This window comes from Eretmochelys imbricata, chromosome 3 (assembly GCF_965152235.1).
Source record: "Eretmochelys imbricata isolate rEreImb1 chromosome 3, rEreImb1.hap1, whole genome shotgun sequence".
In the NCBI taxonomy this organism is placed as follows: domain Eukaryota; kingdom Metazoa; phylum Chordata; order Testudines; family Cheloniidae; genus Eretmochelys; species Eretmochelys imbricata.
Window position 1 is genome coordinate 128,723,607 of NC_135574.1, and position 23,676 is coordinate 128,747,282.

The 23,676-nt window shown below is 39.3% G+C and overlaps 1 protein-coding gene across 1 annotated transcript in view; it reads right to left on the minus strand.

Annotated features, from left to right (window-relative positions):
• Positions 1–23,676, minus strand: part of WDR27 (WD repeat domain 27) — a 161,132-nt gene that overhangs the window by 65,071 nt on the left and 72,385 nt on the right. Inside the window, exons 19-22 of the mRNA XM_077812169.1 lie at positions 22,093–22,190; positions 20,792–20,913; positions 7,709–7,806; positions 2,847–2,949 (exon numbers count right to left, since the gene is read on the minus strand). Of these exons, the coding sequence (XP_077668295.1) occupies positions 2,847–2,949; positions 7,709–7,806; positions 20,792–20,913; positions 22,093–22,190 (421 nt within the window). The remainder of the gene's footprint in view (positions 1–2,846; positions 2,950–7,708; positions 7,807–20,791; positions 20,914–22,092; positions 22,191–23,676) is intronic.

Consider the following 23,676-nt stretch of genomic DNA (forward strand, 5'->3'; position numbering starts at 1 on the left):
AGTTACATAAACTTCTTTCCAGAATCCAGTGCTTGAAGATAAGGTCTTTGCCCATGTTGCTGTATTTCTGACACTCTTGCACAAATTTCCTCAGCTTTTGCAGATGATCAAGTATAGAATATGGACTGTAAGAGTAGCTGGCTTTAGATATTCTGAAAAACTGTTTCAGTTACAGTTTGATACAGCTATCAGGATGCTATTAGCTTTGACAACATGTCTGGAATGTCAAGTGCTTTGATTTGTTTTTAAATTTAAAAAGAACAGTACAAGTTATAAAGTATATTAACCGTCAACATTTTAAAGAAGTCCTCCTAAAAGGATAAAAACTAAAATATTATCCTACTAGACTGGATAGTTTCAGATCCTTTGGTAAAAATCAAGTAGTGGAGTTCTAAACTTTCTAAATCTTCAAGGAAAGTTGGTTCAACAAAAAATGATGAATGATATCTAAACCCACATAACGCAATAATATTAATATCCAAAATTCCAGTGTTGGGACTGATTTGAGTCAAACATATAAGTATAAATTTACGGGCAATGAACAAAGAGCGCTACAGAGCTGGAATGTTTTTGCAGATTTCGCAGATTAACCTCGAATTTATTTTCAGAGTCTCCAGCAGACAGATATTAACAAGTTTCTGTAATGTGCCAAACATCATATATAGTATTTATATCCCACTATCCAATGATCTATGTTGTTCACAACGTGAGTTGCAGTAAACAGTGGATTATAATAAGGTTAAGGACTAAGGTGCACATCAAACATTTGCTGTAACTCCTAAAGTATGATGAATGCTTTTTTTTTTAAAGTCTGATGTATTGATTCAGGTTTCCTAATATCAAATTATACTTGGGAAAGCATGCTATAACACTGTATTCATGGCTCCTGACATGTTCAAGACCTCTTAGCAATTGGCCTATGAGTAAAGCAGAACTATAGGAGTAGGAGTGCCAGCTGAAAGACAGCAAGCTGAACACTTACAGGTCAATGATTCTCTGTCCAGAGCCAGATGCAAATTAGAGCCACCCAAGGGCTGCACTGAAATGTGTTAGCTGGCAGAGTCCCACAAAGACCATATGCCAGCTGTGGTAGCTGGAATGAATAATGCATAATGCTCTATCCACTTTTACTCACCACCCACAACAAATCCCCCCTTGGCACCAAATGGTTAAGAGAGAGGCATAGAAGCTAACTCAGCTGACTCCAGACCTACAGGGGACTCTCCCATATCAGCAGTATCCCAACAGGACTTGGAGCAGAACAGGGTTTACAATCTGGTCCTATGTATTTTTATACTACCTACCATGGACCTTAGTTATCAGTCTCAACTATAAATCATGAGCATACAGTTTAAACTTCAAACCAATAATTTAAATTATATTTCATCTTAAAGGGAAAAAAACCCTCTCTTCTGAAAATGACATTTTTTCAAAGAACACTTTGAAAAGCAGATTACCAGCATTCAGACAAGAGAAATATCAACAGAACCTTAATTACTACAGCCCTTCCAAGCAAAACACTTGTCTGCAGATGGTATTAGGAGCCAGGGTTTCAACAACAGTCTGCTATCACAGTTACTTTTGCTTCTGAATTTGAGATCAATGTTTGAACATCCTACTCATATAGCCTTAAAGAGTTAACTGTAAAGAATATAGATAAAAGTAAAATAGATTCCCTACCAAAATGCTTTGAGGAGATTTATGTTCAATAGAAATCTGATCCCACATGGTGCAGAGTCCCCAAAGTATATATCACCAGCCAGAAAGTAACTACTCTCTAGTGAATCAGTGAAGAAATGGAGCAAGGGCTGCTATCAAGCGTAAGGGTATAGTAAAAATTATGCAAAGAAGTGCACAACCTACCAAATTTACATTATTTGAATACTTGTACAAATTATAATCTGCTTTTATTTGAGAGTGTCTACTACATCTAAAGCAAATGCACATTTACCAGAATTAATTACAGGTGGCAGTAGGGTCTGATGGTACTAGCCAAGGAGAAAAGAGAAACCATCTTTAAACAAGAACACCCTCAATTGAACTTTTACAATGGGGATTCATTTCCAATGGGATCTAAGTACAGCTAAATGCCTTACCATTTTTCATCTAGGTCACTGATTCATCTCCAACCCATAAATAAAAATCACCACCTGAAGGCAGTTTGGCAATCTACGCAAAATGAATTTGTAGTTTCTACACAGTTCCTATTGTTCAGATATGCACATCACAGGAATTGCCATAACTGGTACCATGTGCCATCCACTGTTAGTAGTGGTGAGAACTCTGAGTCATGCATTGCATGAAATGTAATAAATTAGCTTTTAAAAACTGTTCTGAATTCTGAGAGTCTGTTGCATTTTCCAGGAGAAATGATGGAATGTGAATTATTTAGAAGAAAATTATTTTCTCTGCCGTGCAAGAAAATGCACTGTATGTATGCACTGCATACATCTTTATGGTGTCATGAACCAGATATGTATGCTCTTTCAGGTATTTGGAATCCAAAACATATCTACTATTTTTAGAGGTACGTAAAAAGTTCATCTCAAAGGCTCAACGTGCACACACACACACACTACATTCAACCAAATGAAAATGCAGCCAACAGGCACACAGCACATTACATAACAGTAAAAAGAAGACGACATTTTGGCCAACAGCATGAGGGGAAGCCCAGAGTCTTATGAATGTGAAGTAGGATCCTTGGTATTCAAAGAGAGCACACAAGATCTCAGTTTTTCTGCTCTTATCTAAGGCCCCAGAAGAATGCATGAAAGGACACTTGGTGAATATATTAGAAGCAGCTCTATAGTTTACAACAAAAGTCATAAAATATTATTACGCACACTTTTATCTTCTGATCCACAGGCTATGAATTGCCCACAGGGAGTGACAGCTATTCCACATGGGTGGCAGCGGTTAATATGTCCTTCAAATCGACGTTCACACCTTTAGGGGAATTAAAATAAACTGAATTAACGTTGGCTAAAAAGTATATTTTTAAACTAGCTGCAGAGTTGATAGTTACAATCATTTATTTTTGTGAAGTTTTGCTAAATTCAGATCAACATCTGCCTAGTTACCAATACAGTACTAGAAATTAAATCTTCAATATCATTTTTGCAGGTGGATAGGAGTAACTGATGTTAAAGAAATACAATAATCTAAAATAAATTTGAAACACTGGAAGTTAGAATGTAAAATTATAAAGAATGTTTACCAACTCAAATTTTTCAGTTTGAGATTTAAATTTTCTGGGATAGAGACAAACACTCCTGGGATCACCCAATCAGCAAATATTCCAGCCACAGTTTTCTAGACCAATTTGACTCTCAAACCCAGTGCTTAAATTCTCCACTAATGTTAATACACATAAACGGTCCAACTTCATTTGACTCAAGCAGGTCAGGACTGGCCTAACAGACGTTTTCTCATTGAGTACTTCCTAGCAGCAAACTTCTAGAACAGTGCAGAGTGGAAGCTTTGATCTTCTTTCTGCTTGTTCTTCCTAAACTTGCGCAGTAAAAGAAATCAGAGCACAGAACAGAGCATTCGCTTTGCGTAATTCCTGAGCAAACTGAACCTTTGGCCCCCTCCAAAAGAAGAAAACAAGAAAGAAGAGCACTATCACCATTCTCCCTTGGCTCTCAGAATGGGATGAGGAAAGGAAAGGGGGTGTTGGTATATTCGAAAAAAAGAACTAAAATCGCCTCCGAATTAACTATGTGCTTATTAGCTAAAAATTAATTATTTGCATTCATGTAATGACCTGAAAGCTCCCATTAGAATCAGGATCCAAATGTGCAAACACAAAGGAAGGCATAAGCCATGCCATGAGGAGTTTACAATCTAGCTTAAGATATGACACATGTGGTCTCATAAATGAGCTCCAAAACTCCAACTCTACCTTTATCTTTTATGTGAGTTCTGGACACTTAGTGCCTATTTTTGTACTGCTAGTTCACAACACGCAGTGTATAGTTCTCTACAACTACTGTATGTCAAAACAGCACAGTCAATGGACTGCACATTCCTACCTTAACTATTAATTTGTGAATTGCTTTTAAACTGGAAATGTCTAAATTCAGCTTGAATGATGTTTTTGCAATATTAGTGCACTATATTATAAACATTTTCAATTATATGGACTTTCCAGATATATTTGTACAGAATAAAATGGTACATCTTTATGAAATCTATTATGTGCCAAGATTAAGTCTGTAGTCTTCACAGCAAGCTGTAGCCTCTAGAATCATCAAAACAATGTACAGGCATTAAAACATTCTTCTACAGAAACTTTCTGCATGCAGAGTACCAATTTAGTTTATGCACAATACGAAGAATCCTTTTTCTCATTGGGATTTTGGATATACATCGTGGCATATGTTTCACATATAGGTGTGAACATATATATAATTACACAGACACTTAAAATCTATAAGACAAAGCAAAAATGAGTGATGCCGAAAGATCTATTGTTGAGTTAATTATTACTGCATTTCCTGTACACTATTCATACTGATGAAGACTTACAGTATGCTTCCCCATTCACATGCTATTTTTGCACTGAAACAGTTAGTGGAAAAATTTAGAGAGAAAAGGAAAATTCTTCACATGGTGTTCACTGATTTGGAAAAGATCTGACTGAGTTCCAACAGAAGTCATATAGCGGTATCTGAGGGAGAAAGTGGTATCAAAACTTTATGTGCAGCTTGTTCAAGCCTTGTATTTAGGTGCAATGTCAACAGTCAGAACTTCTAGTGGTGAAACAGATGAATTATCAGTAAAGATGGGCATGCATCAGAGATCAGCAATGAGCCTTTCTTCTATATCCTTGTCCTGGATACCCTGACAAGGAACATACAGAAAGAGCACCTTGGTGCATGCTGTTTGCAGATGATATTCTATGCAGTGAGCAGAAAGACAGTCTAGAAAAGGATCTTGATAAATGGAGAGGTGTGTTGGAGAGACATCAACCCAAAATAAGGAGAGGAAAAACAGCATATGGTATGGCATTTCAATAATGTGAACACTGAAAAATTACCCTTGAAACTAGAAGGGCAGACAAATACTGAAAATGCAAAGTTTCAAGTATCTGGGTTCCAGAAACTGGGAAAATGGAGGATGAAATTAGAGCTAGGATAATAAACACTGGGCTCAAATGGAGAGAGGGTAAGTGGTGTAATATGTGTCAGGAAGATCGCTGGCGATCCCTCAGATTTTGAGGATGATTGTTTTCCATAAAATTATAGCCAGTTATCACCGGTGGATCCAGGGGTGGCTAATGAGACCTATTCAGGATCCACAGATCTTTTCACAGTTGGGGCAGACATTTCCTGGGTGGACCTGGATTGTTGAGTCAGGCTGCAGTGCATTCTTTTCTCCTTTCCCATTTCCCCATTTCCTACTATCTTCCTTGGATCTCGACATACTGGAATCCTTGCCACAAGGTCCTTTTCCATTTTGGTCGGTTGAGGGCTCGGGTTTCCCATGAGTTTTATATCAATATAAATGTTCTTCATGTTGGCTTTGAGGATGTCTTTAAAATACTTTTTTTGCCCACAAAAAAGTGTGACAGAAAATACCAGTAGGATTAAAAGGGAAAAATCTACAAAATGGTGGTCCCTCCAGTTTTAATGTATTGCACTGAGTGTTGGGCAATAAAAAAGAAACTTGAGTAAATGATCTGTTTCACAGAAATGCAATTGTTGAGATGGATGAGTGGTGTAAGCAAGAAAAACCACGTCAGGAATACATATGTCAGAGACATGTTCAAAGTAACACTCATAAACAAAAAAATGAGGGCGATCCATGTGTTTTGTGTACTACTAGCTTTACGGACATAACACCAAAAATTCGTAAAGTGCATAACTGTTCAATGCCCCTACACTTTATCCCAGACTTCTTCCATGATAAATCAGAACATTCTAAACTCAGCTATTTTTTTAATTATCTATGTGAATAACACCTACTGGAGTAGGTAGAAAGGAGAGAGTAAACTATTTTCTTCCTTGCGGGAACTAAAAAATGGCCACAAAAAAAAAAGTCAATTTTTCCAGAAAATTCCACTTGTGAATAGAGCAAGGACAGAAAGTGTCATCTGAACAGAACATTTTAGAAAGTTATATGCTAGTGAAAAGCTGAGGATATAACAATCTTTTTTGCAACTTCAGTACAGCAGTCACTGCCAGTAAGCATTATAGTTCATATTTACAGACAGGTACTTTAAATATGGGCCACAAAGGACCTGCTTTAATTTTTTTAATTTAGCCATCTGAACTCAGTGAATATAATAACCCTGCCAAACTAAACAAGAAGCAAGAACATAAATAAATTATTCCCTTCCCCCCCAGGACACATGCATTTAATTGATTACCCAGCTTTTACTTTTAACTACTTTACCATTCACCAGCTTTGCTTATATTAATATTTTAAGAAGGAAAAGGCAAAAGGAAAAGGCAGGTAAGTGATCTGTGAAAAGTTCTCAACTCATTTATTATTCTTCTAGAATAGTAGTTAGACCAGCTGATTACAAAAACATAGGAACATAATAGTTTCCAACCACAGAAGTCTCCAGTTTTATTACTTTTTGACATTGGTGGGGGCAATAAGGCGCCATATTTTGGCAAGAACTTACATGCCCTTCTATGGGCTTAACAGATTTTTTACAAACAAAAAAAGTGAAAATAACTAAGGAATACTTGATGTTATCTTCAATTAAAAAAACCACAAACTAATAGGCAAACCATATTACATTTAATAAAAAACAAACAAGAAACCCAAGAATATCACTTAAGACTAATGTACTTCCCCTCTCTTTCAAATCAGCTCTCTAAAATCCTTTTCTTTTAGAAATATTTCATACCTTACCCTCCTCAACAGAGATCTCCCCAAATCTTCCCTTTCCTGAACAGCTGTCCCTCCTTTTTTTTTTCTTGTTGTTTGGTTTGGGAGTTTTTTGGTGGGGGGACAGCGGGAGATCTTTTCTTGTGCTAGATTGTATTTTGGAGGAGGGGACATCTGGTTTTAGAAATCACCACATACATTTCTGGTTGTATATAAATGATTTATAATAATAATTTAGTTACATAAAAGTCCATTCCTATTTTAAACACCAGATCATATGGTGGATCTGTTATAACAGATAGGCTGGCATGATGTTTTGGGAACACTATCATTGCCATAGCACAATATACTATTTTATATTTGAAATAAGTGATATCCGAGGTAAGTATGTGGCAATAGTTGACAAACGTTGACTGTTCAATGGCTTCTACTTTAGTGAGCTTTTCCTGGGCAACCAAGGGCTCAAATGTAACTTTTATTTTGTGTAAACAGTTAATATTCCTAAACAAACAATCTGAGATTATCCTTTAAAAGAAATAAAAAAACCCTCAAGATTGCAAGCCTGATTCCGCACTCTATTATACCACTTTTATGCTGGAATCGTAGAAAAACACTGATATGATGAAGAGAAGACACATCAGGTCCTGCATATTTATTATAAAAAAAAAAAATTACTTTTGAGTTTACTGTAGCTACCGCTGGTTAGCCATTTTCTTCATATAATAGTTAGCATGTGCCTTATATGTTCAGAGCATAGTACAGATATTAACTAGTTATACCTCACTTGTTTAAGAAAGTATGAAGACTCTGAATAAGGATAATATCTGACTTTTTAGTTCTAATGTAAGTAATCTGGCCTTACCTCAGTGTTCTCAAATCCCACAGTTTGATGCCATCACCAGTGGCTGTGGTCATGAAAAGATTGTAAGCTTCAAGCGGCTGAGTGCTAAAAGCTGATCCCTGTAACATTAGAGACTTCTTTCAGATGGCAGCACTTCCGGTGTTTAGAGATTTCATGCATTCAGTTAAAATCTACACAGACATTATCTACACTGAGCTGAAATATAAAACTGGGGCTTTGCAACACCGGGGCAGGGTTCAATTTTATGGACTTCACATGAGTTTGCCACACCCCAGACCCTTCAGGTTCTTCAGAACATGAACCTTCAAGACCACCTCTCTCAAACCCTCTTCCTGTAATGTACCCCTCGCTAACTTTAGAACTTTTTGCAGGAGGAAGTATCTGTTGTAAGCAAATCCATACTACAGTCCTTCCACGGTCTTCAGACAAAGAGACAGGTTGCAGCCTGACCAACAGCCCTTAATAAGGCAACAAGAACAGGGAAACAGCTACTCCCATTGACAGGAACTGATACACTGAGCAAAGGAACTTTTAATAAAGAAGCTAAGGAAACTCTTGAGGTTCCTTAGCAACAGCTCATGCTAGAAATTATGGAACACCCCACTGAGTGTGTAGTCATTAGAGAACCCCTCTTGGCTCTCTAACTACCTTGCTAAGAATTATGGAATATATGATCAGCATACCAGCTGCTGGCAGTGAGAACAGGAATGCTTTTGCATCTCACACTGCCTTATGGAGAGATTCAGACCATATTTTCCATTTTCCACAAAAAACTTTATATATAGTAGGGGTCAGCAAACCATAAAGCTCCCTCCACCCTGCCCCCTTCCACAAGGCATTATCATGCTGCCAAGCCCTTGGGTTGAATACTTCACATTCTGTCTCAGAGAAACACTGTAGATGGGTCAATTATACAAAGATGACATATGTTAGGAGATAATAATGTTCTCCACCGAAGTATAATCCACGCAAGAGTGTAACAGCCATAGAATGACGAAATATGTTTTTATATAAATGCAAAACAAGCAAAGAATATCTTAGCAACTTTCAACTTAGTTATGGTGTTTGTTTGGAGTTATAAACAGAACTTACATCAACATGCAAACAAAGAAATAGAAGAAAAAATAAAATGCAGAGATTAACCACCTCTACAGAGTTAAACCCTATAATACAGGGATAGGCCAATACCAAACAATGGACCAAATTCAGCCTTGGCATAAATTGGCGTAATTTCCATTCCCTTCAATAGAAGTTACACTCGTTCACACCAGGGCTGAATTTGGCTTCATGTCTTTAAATAATTAAATCCAGTCTAACTCCTCTCATTTGTAAACATCCATATTGACAAACCTTGGTCTTTTTTTGCTAGCTACAAATCTTGTTACCAGGGAACTAAAAATAAACAGTGCAATCTCCCCCACTCCCTTCAAGGTCTTGAATTGGCTGCATACAATAGAAATCTCAAGGTCATTTCCCGCAATCAGTGCTCAGCTGCCAAGAATCTTCTGTTCTTCACAAGAGCTGGCGTACAACTGGGAAATACTCCAATATTTAGTCAATGGATACTGAGCACTGCCATAAAAGTGACCTCCAGATAGAGTAATGATAACAACTCTAGAAATACGAAATTAATTTCCCAAATGGCAAGGTTAAATGAGGCATCCAGCATTCACTTAATAGACTTGTAATTGCCTCCCCACCATTTCTTTCTTGTACAATTCTCCTTAAATTGAGGATCCCCATCTCCTGCTTCATAGGATGCTCCAATATGCACTATGCTGCTGATTTCACAGATATCACAAAAGTCAACTGGAGTATGGAGCCAACAATTGTCTTGGGTATTGTAACGTTATTTCACCTCTCCAAACTGCAATATGGCCAAAGTACATCAGCACTTCTTAACTGATAACTGAAAACAGGAAAATCTACTTCCACCCTGTCCCGCAACCCTATCCTCAAATCTTCACTAACTTCTTGTCCATTTCTGTACTCATTGCAAAATCTCCCTGGTAGCCTCCAAGGGCCTTTTCAGCATCATGTCCCTTGTGCTTCAGTCTCATCTCTTCCTATTCTCTAGACTATTCACTGAACTCATTGAACTCCACTAGTTTTAATTCCATCCTCTTTCCATTTCTGAACCTGGCTAGCTGATTTTAGGTCCAAGTTCTCCTCCCTGTCCATAATTCGGGGCAGGCAGGAGACCAGATTTTTCCCATTGCCTTGCAGCTTATGTAGTCATTTGGTAGTGTATTACACCCAATTCACACTTACTTTACACAGGTGTAAATTATTTCAGAATGTGCGAGGTAATGGAAAAATCAGACAAGCCCTTTTCAAACCCTCTCTCTTCTCTATGGCTTGTTAACACCATGTCCCTTTAAATCTAACTCCTAGATTTTTTTTTTTTTAAGGAAACACTAAATCCAGGTGTCTGTGTCTAATCAAAGAATGCTAGCTTACCTACCCGTAACTGGAGTTCTCTATCAGAATATATTGCTTCCATGAATGAACACTCTTAGATCTGCACAGATGAGTGCACAAGTCCAACAAGGAAGATCAATGGAGGTAATTTCATGAAGAAGCAGCAGTCACATTTTGCAAGTAAGGGAAATTTATAACCTGAACTAGAATTAACTATCCTTTTTCCATACAATTTTTTTAATAAGAAGGGTTTTTTAAAACAACAATAGAATTTTATTGTGTGTTATAATATAACAAATGAAAATCCTAGCTGAATATGTCTAAAAAAGGATGCAGAATTAAACTGCACTGTAGATCATGTCATACCCAGAGCATTGGGAGGGCAGCATACTATGATTTCTAATTGAGACATGCCTAATATGTATTGCTTACTGCACTTAGCGAGTGGTTAAAAATGACCTACTTTCACATTCACTGGCAATATTACATTTGCGCATATTACTGTGAACTGCATTTTTCTTGTGTTTGTTCCACTCAGTATAACTGACAGTACAGTCCCCATGAGGCTATAGGGCCCATTGACTTCAGAGGGACTACTCACATACTTCAAGTTACACTTGTGCGTAAGAACTTTGTTGAATCGGGGCCAAAGTGCTGAATATTGCACAGCACATGTTAAATGTTGCACATAACAGCATGTCAAAAACTGATGTGTAAGACAGGGAGCACAGGGGGAATTATCTGACTGTGTATTATTGAAAGTATTTTTATGTGGTTACAAGGTTAGTCCCACCTAGTAACTAGGAGTAAGGCCAAAAATGGGAATGCATAGATAAGCTTTATTTCGCGTGCTGAGAAATGCATTTGAAATAATGTCTCCTCATTCATGCTTACTTTCCACATGCATACCATGCCTTGCTAATCCTCTGCTCATGAGTGTAAGGGAGCAGAAGAGGCTTGAACGTTACTTCTAGGTGTAGAGGACTAAAGCCATGCCCTGATCCATTACCCACTAACTTCAATCAGTATGGAAGCAGGTCATTAGTGCTTAATTTAGAAGGTTGCTAACCAACAGAGGAGTGAAGTTCTGGAATAAACTTCTAATAGAAGCAATGGTGACAAATAACCTAACTAGTTTTAAGACAGAGTTTGAAAAATTTATGAATGGGATTATATGATGGGGTTGCCTGCAGTAGCAAGGAACTGGATTTGATGACCAAGGAGGTCCCTTCCAGTTTTATGTTCTATACTCCTAACTGTACTTGAGCTCATATCTAGCCTTCACTTGTGCTTGCTATTCATCTTGCAAGTTCTCGTGAAACATCCAAAGTCCAAATACTTCCACATTCTCTGTACAACAATAATTTTTAAAAAATGAAAGAATGGAATATGTGTTAGAAAAACAAGATATAAGTAAAAAGAAAAGGAGTACTAGTGGCACCTTAGAGACTAACCATGCATCCGATGAAGTGAGCTGTAGCTCATGAAAGCTTATGCTCAAATAAATTGGTTAGTCTCTAAGGTGCCACTAGTACTCCTTTTCTTTTTGCGAATACAGACTAACACGGCTGCTACTCTGAAAGATATAAGTAAACTCTAAAGACTATAGGCCATCCATCCTTACACATTTCTGATGTTTATTTTCAGTTCCAAAACTTCTGTTCATCATTTATTGCTCCAGTAAACAGCCACAATGCACAATATGATATACATGCAGAATATTTTTGATGAATACTATTCAAATCATGCTTATATCTTCATTTCTGGCATTCTACAAAGTGCTGTACAAGTCCATTTTACCTTGTACAATGATTTTATTCAACCAGGCAAGCAAACCAGATTTAAGATTATTTAACAAATCTTTAAAATAGTGACTTCCCAGTCAATTCTATTATTTTAGCTACATTCTTCTTGTTATACTTGAATACCCATTCCAGAGAACGTATTCCATGTTATTCAACATAACCACTGTGTCTATACATTCTGATTTTCACAGATTGTAAACTCCCCAGTTATATTTATGGCTTTGTAGTGGGGCGGTTACCCGCTCCTGCCCTGGAGGGCTTAAAAGCCAGCCCTGGGAGAGAGCCAGGGCTGAGGGCAAGAAAAGCTAGGATGATTGGGGAAATGGCTGCAGCTGGGCCATGCCCCAATCAGGCCGCAGCTGGGCCTATAAAGGGGCTGGCTAGGCTGAAGCTTAGCCAATCTCTCCTGTGTTCAGAGAAGGAAGGGCCTGGCTGCACCGACCCGAAGGAATACCTAGATTGGAGCAGGGCTGAGGAGGAAAGGCCAGGGGAGCTCTGGCCTGGAAACCCCCAGGCTGTGAGGCCTAGATTAGGGCCTATTAGGTACTGAGGTTGCAAGGGGGCAGCCCATGGGTAGACAGAGGCAGCAGGGCCAAACCCCTTTGCCTGTGATGAGTGGCTGATACACTGCAGTCTGCCCTGGGGAGCAGGGCTAAGTGATGACTGGCAGTAGCCAAGACTGAGGTGAGATGGGGCTTCCCTGGGGAGGGGAGACCCTCAGGGATTGTTGGAGTTTACTGCCAGGGGGCAGCACCCCAGTGGGAGGAGGCACCGGGTCTCGGGAGGGACTGGGGCCGGCGGTAAGGTGGATTGGCAGAGGGCGCTCCAAGGGCTGATGAGCTAATTCCAAGGACAACCAGCAGGAGGTGCCGTCGGATGAGCCTGGCTCTATTACAGGCTTCTTAAAAGAATTAAGACATAATGAATTTGCTCAACCTTTTGAGACTAACTTTTCAAGTGCAAGTTAAATGATTTTGAAATATTACAAGAAGAGAGTAGGCAAGAAAGGTAGCACGTGACAGTATGTGTTACTAATTTGGGGCATCATTCATTCTTTCTATCCTGACAGCCAAATTGCCCTAATAATCTCCCTCTTCTACAACTGTAATCTTCTCTAATCAGGTCTTTTTAGATGCTAAACTCACTCCATTCCAGTCTATTTATACTGCTGTTGCTAAATAAAGTTTGGCCCCAAGTAAGGCATGGATCTAAATGATCCCTATTTTGTTCACTAAATTTCATGCCATTCAATGCACATGGACACTGTCCAACCCTTCACTTGGCACAAGTACTTCAATAATAATAATAGTAATAGAATACCCACTTTGTGACACAGTACATGCCCCATACTGGGCTCTAAGCAGTTAATACAGCCCTAGGGAGGCTGCACAGGAGGCAGCCAATTAGAGAAGGGCTGAAGGGAGCAGCCAGTAAGGGCCAAGCAGGCCCATATGAAAAGGGAGCAGCAAGGCAGTTCTCTGCTAGGACTTGAGAGAACTGCCAGCATCCTGGACAGAGCAATACTGCGAGCAGGGACTGGGGGAGTGAGACAGCTCCTGGCTTGCTGCTGGGGTTTGCAGGCTGAGGCCCTGAGGCAAGGGTGAAGAGGATGTTGGGGCCACGAGGAAGTGCCCAGACAATTTGTTGCAGTAGCCACTAAGGGAAGTAGCTGAACAGCCGACTGCAGTTCCCCCGAAAGTGGGGAGCACAGGGTGTGGCACGGCCGGAAGGTTGTGTCGGTGAAGAGGAAGCCACAATCCTTGGAGAGATGTGGGTCCTAGAGCAGGAGTGATGGTGGCGAGGCAGAGGGCGCACTAACATGTAGAGCTAATTTCCAAGATAGCCAGCAGGAGATGCCAGAGTGGTGAGGGAACCCCATTACACAGTTTTTATACAGCACTTTTCATCAGTAAATCTCAAAGAGCTTTACAAAGGAAGTCTGTATCATTATCCCAATTTTAGAGATGGGGAAACAAACACATGGAGAGGTGAAGTGACTTGCCCAAGGTCACTCAGCAGGCCAGTGACAGAGCCAGAAATAGAACCCAAATGTCCTGAATCCCAGTGCAGTGCTCTATCCAATAAGCCACACTATTCTCCTGATGACTATGAAAAGAGTTATTCGAATCTGCAGTGTTGCCCTTAGGAGGAGGCAAAACCAGGAGGTTTCAAACTGCTACTGCTGCTTTTTCTTGCTTTCAGGCAAGGAGCTTCGGAGAACAGCTGATGGGTGTAGCCTATTGCTCTCTGCACGTCGGTCCTCATTTCCTGTAAGCTCATAATAAAGAGGACTCCCCTCAATAGTCAATATTACCAGACATACCCAACAACCTTCTGAAAGAGACAAAAGGTTGATTTGCTTACTCAGCAATTTTCAGGCAGAAAGGAGCATGAGTAGTCAGTTTACTTAAACAACAACCTGCAACTCACTTCACTGAAGAGGGCCACTCTTTCTGAGCTAGATACAATTTAATTTAGTCAGCTAGAACCTGAGGGTTCTGTATATCAAGCTCTGAATAGCTGCTCATCTACACTGGATCAGAACCATAAAAGTAATGTGATGCGTCTACATAAAAATAAATAAGCGAACATGCCCATGGTAGTAGGCACTCTACCAAAAAAACTTCTTTAGTGATTTTCTGCTCCCTACTATTTGCCTGAGTGCAGGATTGCTCTCTTATAAGAATTTTCCCTAATATATACACATCGATAACTAAATGGTTGACTTCATGATTTTTTCCACTGAGTGGTTTAGTTTTAAGTATTAATGTATTTTATGTAACTGAAAAAGTTGATTTAGAAGCTTAAGCTACAATTTTCCATAAAACAAGCTCAGTTTTCTTTGCTATACCACAGTCTGCCTTTGTGCCCCTAATTTTTCTCCCAAATGAATACTTGTCCACAGCTTTAAAGTATTCTCTGCTGAAGTAACCTGAAGTCACTCAGCTGACAGGGCAAAAAGAGAAGCCAGAAAAAGTCTAAGCATGTATGTGTTACAAATAATACTGAAGGAGTTTAGCACAGTTAAGGGTTTTACCAGACCACATCTCCAGATAATCACAAAAAGTTATGTGAAAGTAGCACCGAGGAACTATTTTAAACCCACAGAAGCAATGACATTCAGAAATGAGGATGAAAAGCCATCCTTAATCTACCCCAATACGCTAGACATTGCAGCATGTATAGTATATAAGCTCACTCATCATTTAACTCAACCTTCCAATAATAGGGAGGATTATGCATGAGTTTTCTTTAATCCACTTACTTATGTGGATTTAAATAAGATGTCATGACACTGATAAAAAAAATAAAAATAAACCATAATTTGTTGATTCTCAGTATAACTGAGTTTACTTCAGAGTCCAGTTTTCATACATCTAGGGACTGTTGACATAAAAAGTCAGTTTCTCTATCAAGTCTGACTACAAAATATTTTTTTGTAGATTCAGCTGTAAGATTCAGATTCTCCTTAAGACTTTGGCTGCTGTCTTCAAGCATGAGCACCGTGATCAAAAGCACTGTAAATGGATTTTCAATAATTTCCTAAAATAAGTAATTTAGGGTCAGAATCATTCCCTTCTGACGAATCTCCCTTCACAGCAAAAGATACCCTAAAAGTTCCATGTATTTCTAAAAAATCATCCAGTAAAGGGTGTGGGCAGAATTGGCTGCCCATGGAGTGAGCAATGAGTGCTACCTTACAGGACCACAACTGACCTAAACTCCATGGAGAGATCCTGCAAATCTGAGGGCTGGAAAAAGGTCTGAAAAACATTTACAGGGAGGGATGGGTCCCTCTACATTAACCTATGGTATAGCTCTTTGCCTCGAATACCCTTTCCATGGGGGCTTGCCAGCAAAGAATATGAATCCATGAGAGTGATTTTTTTTTTCCTGCTGATGCTTCCCTGCAAGTTTGCCAGGTTATGATGATCCAATGTATCTTAGTCATGCCACACCTAAGCATCACACCGACTCATTGAAACCCTCCTAAAATTGTAGGCCCCAAATGTTGCGTTAATGTGGAAGAATCTCACTGATTCAGTGCTTCTGTGATAATTTATCAATACTATATGGACCTGGTGATTGGGATGTTTAAGTCAAGTCAAAAGAGAGCTGCCTGGGAAAACCGAATGGCTCAAGATAAGCCATCACTCAGCACACATTTGAAATTTATTAAGGGACAATGCTAAGGGACAATCCATTGGCTCTAAAGACCCTGCTTGAATTCCTGCTGAGCCTACAGGACTAGTTTTGACCAGAAGGGTCAAAGCCTGGGAATACAGAAGAAGTATAGCAAGGTTAAAAAGCACACTCTCTCTCTCAAGAAAGGTAACAGTAGGCTGAGACAAAGGACCTCGATGGGAGTGTCTGAAGAAGCTAGGCCTGTCTAGGTCAAGCCCAGGGGATGTTGGGACTTTAGGTTCGACAGAGATCCATACAGACGTTGTAGTTTTAAACACCTTTTCTCTCAAACCTTTGTTCCGCCTGCAAAATAAACAATAGTTTGATTTTTAAGGAGACTGTTTTGTCACTGTACATCACTGGCCACATACTCATGAAGGGAAGAACGTTAGGTGCCAGAATTCAGTCTAACTTTTCAATAAGCATGGTTGACCCTCAGGATACTGTAGCCCAGGTCTAGGAGTGGGAGAATTCTGAAAATTCAACCCCAGGGGAAATAAAGACAAGAGTCCTAATACTTGAAGGTGTACACTCAGACCACAAAGGGGACAGAGGTGCAGCTAGCCTGTAATCATGAGAGGGGACTTCAGAGTTTAAAGAATGATGCTATTTAGCAGACAAATTTCCTTTTGTCTGACAGATTCTGGGCCCTTCAAGTGTGATTTATGCTGCTTGAATTCTCTCTGTAGCAGACATCTGAGAGGATAATCTAGTCCTATGTGACTGTTTTTAAATGCTATAAACTAGAAAAACTAGCAAATCCAGATTATGGAGTAACTGCGTACAAATTTTCATTTAAAAATGGTGATTTATGGGAGTGCAAAAAACTAGAAACCACAAAAAACAACTTTAGCACTGAAATGAACAGGTGTATTTATTTCAATCAAATTTGAAAACATTTTTCTCCTCTAACTGTTCCATGTGAAGTTTCAGACCAAGATGAGTTCTTATAGTTGTGTTATAAGTAAGGCTGCAAGTGTCACGGAAGTCACAGATTCCGTGACTTTCCACAATGTCCATGACTTCTGCAGTGGCTGGTGCTAGGTCAGGGGTTGCTCAAGCTGGGCAGCCCCTGGGCCAACAGCAGCAGTTTGGATGTGTGGGAGGGGGCTCAGAGCTGAGGCAGGGGGGTGAGGCGCAGGACAGCGCTTACCTGGGGCGGGGCTCCCCATGTGCATGCGCTTGCAGCTACTAGGCGGAGGGGCCAGAGGGCTTTGCGCGTTGCCCGCAGCCACAGGTGCTGCCCCCACAGGTCCCATTGGCTGTGGTTCCTGGCCAATGGGAGCTGCGGAGCAGGCACTTGTGGCAGGAGCCACGCACGGAGCCCCCCCTTTCCGCCCCTCCCTTAGGAACTGCAAGGACACGCCAGTCAGAGCTGGGTAGGGAGCCTGCCAGCCCCGCTGGCTGCCCCCAGCACCAGCAGGGGGTCCCAAGCCACGTGCCGCTGCCCGCCCCCCAGCACCAGCAGGGGTCCAGGGTTGTGCGCCGCCGCCCACCCTAGCACCCATGGTGCCCGGGCCATGAATTTTTGTTTACTGCCCGTGACCTGTCCATGACTTTTACTAAAAATACCTGTGACTAAAACATAGCCTTAGTTATAAGTAATAGAAGAAAACTGGAAGAGTGGGGTTTGTAATAGAATTACTGACAAACTATTTTCCACTATGGTAACTACATTTGGGCTGTAATGATCTTAAATCCAATAAGCAGTACCAAGTCACACGAGAAATCCTTGGAAAATATTTAAATCATAATATTGACAGACACACACCAGCTGTACATGGCAGAGAATATGTACTAAACTATTAACTCACAGAACTGAAGGAGGGCTATATTAATTTCAAATTATCTTTGTTTTATTAAATTACTTGCTTCTGGAAGAAAACTAAGGAAACATTAGTAAACCCTTATTCACAAAATTGCTAATACCTGGTTTTAGTTATCTGACAGAATATTCATAAAGTCATTCAAAATAATGTGAAATGCATATTTTTCAGTCTGACAGCCAAAACATTTGAAAAAATATATCAAGTGATCACAGCTGAACAATATTCTAAAAGCTGAAGTGTAATATAATAAGATGCTCAATTATAGATTATATTGGAAACTTTGTACTTTTATAAGGGAATCAAAGCTTTAAAAAAAATGAAAAATCCAAAATCCTCTGATCATACTATAAATCTGAAAGTCCATGTGCTGACGCATAAATGCAAATGAGAAGTCGGTGCCTAATGTAGCAATAAGCTACTCCAGTGTGTGCATTAATATTATCATCAGTGTGTGACTTGGTTGGATTGTGTGGTAGTAGGTTGAATGCAGAGTGCCTATAATCATGGGAGAATTACATCAACAGCCTACTAATATACACCTTGAAGTTGATCACTTTTATTAGACTATGCCTCAGTTATGCCACTTTTCATTATTCTAAAAAATAATTTTAAAAACCAACTTGAGGGAGAGGCATTATTTAAAATATCCTTCCACTAGGAAAATTATTTCCTAGAAGAAAGCGGAGAGAAAGTAGGGAAAAGAAAATTACCATCTTCTCTCTCCAATTTTGACTATACATATAGTAAATTAAAAAAAAAATCAAACACTTTTTTTCTTTTTTCCAAGTTCCCAGGACCTGTGAGGTCCTTTTTTTCCCCTCCAGTCTCCATGAATCCAGTTGACTTTCTGGGGCAGTTTTTGATCCAATGACTACTTTCCATTACAAAAGCTAAATTGGAAAAAATATTTTTTGAAATGGACAATGAGGTTTGCAAGTGTCCAAAAAGGGCTGCTGGGCTCACAGTGAGGGAAGAGCGGATGAAGACTAATGCTTCCTTAGTCTCCAAAGCTCTTTTCCCTCACTATCTTGCCTCCATCCACCAACTCCCAACTAAACTTGTTTCTTAGGACAAGAAACTGAAGAAGGCACTTTAATGCAACTCCTAGTTCAGCTTCCACACATAAGCAGTTTGCAGACACCACCACTGATTTGTCTGCTTCTGTAGCTATTTCTAATCACAAACAGAGGGATTTTAGGTTGGTTCAGGTTTTGCTTTTACACAGCTTACTATTTCATGAGAAATGCCACTGTGTCATTCTTTACACATCACTGGAGGAAAGCCTTCCCCAAAAGATGGGTTTTGCATTGTTTCCAAATGTCAGGCATATCCAGATTTCTTGTAGTAAGGGGTTCCACCATCATGGACTACCTGCAATGAAACTGCTCTACTCTGGCCCCAGAGAAGTATCCCTGAAGGGCCACATCTTCCTACCCAGTAGACAGATTAATTGCCTTCGCATAAGGGCTTTGAAAATGAGGATCAGGCACTTGAATTAAGCCCATAATAGAAGAGGGAGCCAGCAGAGTGTAGGTGGTATGCGTTTATAATACATCAGCTCAGTGTATGTGATGTCTCTGGTGACCAGTGCCATACAGTCTACTACTGCCTCCTGGGTAAAAGTTCTCCTTTAGCGCAAGTGATGTTTTTGGCACTGAAGGTCTATGGTTCAGACTTCACTGACAACTACTGTATCTGTACAAATGGGCAGTTGTATTTTGTTACAAGAACTTTTCAAAACAACAAAAAGCGTGGACCTTTTAAAAAGTAATAATCTGCTATTATTTAGGAGAAAATTTAATTGAAGCTTTTAGCTGGCCCCGTATTCACAACAGCAGATTAGTACGGAGAGGAGCAGAGCAGAGACTAAGGCTAAATACACTACAGAGCTTGCAGTGCTACTAGTGCAGCTGCTCTAAGCCGATAGGAGAGAGCTCTCCCGGGGACTTAATTACTCCAGCCCTGCAAGCAGTGGTAGCTATGTCGGCAGGAGAAGCTCTCATGCTCATATAGCACTGTCCACACCGGCACTTAGGTCCGTGTAATTTACATCACGCAAAAGGAGGCTTATTCACATCCCTGAGTGCCATAATTTATACCAATTTAAGCTATAGTGGGTACATAGCCTAACTCAGTCCTGTGTTGGCAGCAGAAAATTGGCAGGATGCTTAGCCCTGGAGGTAGGGAGTACTTTTTATTACAACTCACTGACCACTTTGGCTCAGGGCAGCATAGATTTTAAGGATGCACAAAGAATCTGGAAAATGATGGGAAACTCAGACCTATCTTCACTGCCCTTAGCAAAAGACTATTAATTCAAGTTGTTCCCTCTATCACAAAATCTATCTGGGACTCATAAAAAAAAAACCCACACAATGTAAATGTAATCCATTTGCATTAAAATGTTTTGAAATAAATAGATTTGGAGGGCTCTTAAGAAGCTTCATTGAACAGGGTATTGCAAAGCTCAACCAGAAAATCAAAGAGGGAAAATAGAAAGCTATAACATTATTTATGTCGATGTCAAAAATGTATTTTGGAGTTTGGTTGCTGTAAATAGCTCATATTAGACTAGACTGTAATGTTACAATCTACCCTGAGTAAGGAGAGAAGCACTGCTGTACACCTGAGCAGGGCTGAGCATGGAGCAAGAAAATACCTTGCTTACTCCTCTTTGCAGCTAAGTAAAGGCTGTGACGATCTAGCACTTCGATCTTATTGTACACTAAATACATTCCACAGGAGAGAGGACAAGTTTTTTAAATCACCTCCTAATGTTTCCTGAATGCTCCTTATTCATTGTCTGTTAGTTTGTTTTTTTTTTAAATCTATAGAATACCTACCTTATTCTGACAGATCTGGTGGGCTGATCTAGAATGAGCATCTGGTATCACTGCTGCACTGCAGCCTGCATTGAGGTCAAAAACTTCTAACGCTCGGTTGCTACCAGCCGTAAGTATAATATCTGTAACCTCTGTGAGTTAAAGTTCAAACAACATAAATAGATCTAATGGGGACAAGAGCAAAAAAAAAAACCCCTGTTTTAATAACATCTAGTTTATAAATGACTTGATTCATAAACGTATACTAAATTTCCATAAGCAGAATGCCCATACCGATCAAAAATAGGCACAAATATATACCTATTTCAATTGAAACAAACTCCTTAACTATTTCAGCAGCCAGATTCTTACTAGCAAATAGGCCAAAGTATGTCAGCAGCCTGCAAGAAAAGTGATTTTTTTAAATACAATACTACAAGTGTATGGAATAGGATTATTCACTTGCGGCTTTACCAAGCATAAAATGCTCATCCCAAATTCTTGCTAATAGAATCTATAGAATACATCACCATATAGGCATATATAATAGCAGCATTTATGTAGTATTTGGGGGGAGGAGAAGTTGTCTCCAAACATTTTAAAAACATCAAATTAATTCTCACAATAGCCTAGTGAGGTAGTGAAGTACTATTATTGCCATTTTACAGATGGGAAAGCTGAAGCAGAGTGGTGAAGTGATTTAAGCAAGGTCAGTGTCAGAAATCAGATTATAAATAAAATATTCCTGAGTCCACATAAATTAAGGGTAATTAACCAGTGAAATAATTTACCAAGAGTCATGATGGATTATCAATCACTGACAATTTTTGAATCAAGATTGGATATTTTTCTAAAAGATCTGCTCTAAGAATTATTTTGGGGAAGTTCTATGGCCTGTGTTATACAGGAGGTCAGATTAGTTGCTCGTAGAGGTTCCTTGTGGCCTTGGAATCTGACATTATTAAGGCAACAATTCTTTCATAAAAATATAAGAATAATTTTACTCTAAGTATTATTATGATTTATTTGGTGGTCATGCCTAGGGATTTCAGTCATGGAGCAGGGCCTCACTGTGCTAGATGCTATATACAAACATATAATATTATAAAACAGTCCCTGCCTCAAAGAATTCACAATCTAAATACGTTGATCTTCTAGGCTGGAGTCCAACAAAACTACTATGAAAAAATTACATTAGTACTATAATTGTAGAAAAAGATACTAGCTATAGAGTTCATGTCAACTTTTTACACTTGAACATTTCCATTCCATTCAGCCTAAAATACTGTACAGAAACAATAATTATCCAGGACTCAGGATACAAGAGTAGAAATCATTTATTGCTGAAAGGCTGGTAATCTCCACAGTAGAAGCCATGGGGAATTTTTGTACTGATTTGCAAATGCTCCTCTGTTTGTATCTGCAAAAGATATGAGATTAATGTACTACTTGACAAAATAGAGTCATCATTTATGACCAAACGTAAACTTCTAATGAAACATCCGGAAGACAAGATCCCCTTTTTATTACCAGACAAAGCCACAGTAATATAAAGGTTCAGATCTGTTGACAGATAAAAAAAACAATTTAGTTGGAAGACTCATAGTAGAAAAAAACATGTATACATATAACGTAGGCATGAGTACTTTTTGCTCTAATGTACTAATGTTCAACTTTCAATCAACTTAAAATCAAAATAATTCAGCCTTCATCCAGAAGATGTTGAGTAAATCTTCCAATTATAACGATTATGAAAGTAGAAATATCACCAGGTATAGTGCTGTATTTCACATGCTGTGTATGAGGGAGAAAAGAGAGAAAATGGAGGAGAAAACACACAAACCCTACTTTGTTTGACCCCTGGCATGGTACTAGAGATCTATTCCGAAAGGTTTTTTAAAAAATTGGTTAAGGTCTCGTAATGTATCCGAATGCAGACTGGGTCAGGAAAAAGATTTCAAGTTTTAGCAACAGGCCCTCGTTTGCTCTGCCACGGTTCAGGTAAAACACTGCTCACAGGTGAATTCAGTACTCCATGAGACAGAGTGGTACATACTGAGCAAACAAGTCCCATGAGCTGAGTCTGGAGAAACAGGCACAGATGTCTTCCCTCCCCAACATGCATGAACAACAGATAAAGGACCTGTTCCAAATCCCACTGAAGTCAATGGGAGTCTTTCCATTAACTCCAATGAGAATTGGATCAGGCTAAAAGAGTAGAATCCTCTTTCCCCAACAACTGGAAGGGAAAGCAACCAAAGTTAATTGAAAAGAAAGAAAAAATAATCCATCCCAACTGAGAGGCCCTAGCACATTCAGGAGGCACTGTGGTTACACAGAGGAACCGTATATAATTTTTTTCCTCCCCACTTTCAGGGACAGAATGCTAGCTTTGCTCTGGGACGAATGGCTGTGATGGTGTATAGGATTTTGTGGATAGTCAGAGCACTGATTGGAAAGTTGAGGAGGTTGGAATGACAATCACAGTGCAATTGTGAGGAGTAGAGGAAAGGAAACATTTTAGTGCTTGACTGCATATGGAAAGGAAGATTATACAAAATGAGGGATATGACTATGAAAGAGGAGGTGACTTTAGAAAACTGACTGCAGTTAGCAGATAGAAAGGATACACAGGCACTTAGTATTCCTTGCATAAAGTAAGGGGTATTCTGGAAGTGATACATATTTTATTTGGAATAAAATGTTTTGTGTTTTCATTTAAAATTTTATTCACCTGATAATCCTAGAGCAGGATAAGATTTCTTTAAAAGGAGAGAAAAAATATTTCTGTTTCAGTATCACAAGTGAGCAGAGGAAATTAAAACTAAGTCCAACAGTAAAAATCTCGCCACCACTCTGCCCACTTTATGTTTGGGTCAAACAGTCACAGAGGTATAAAGGGACCC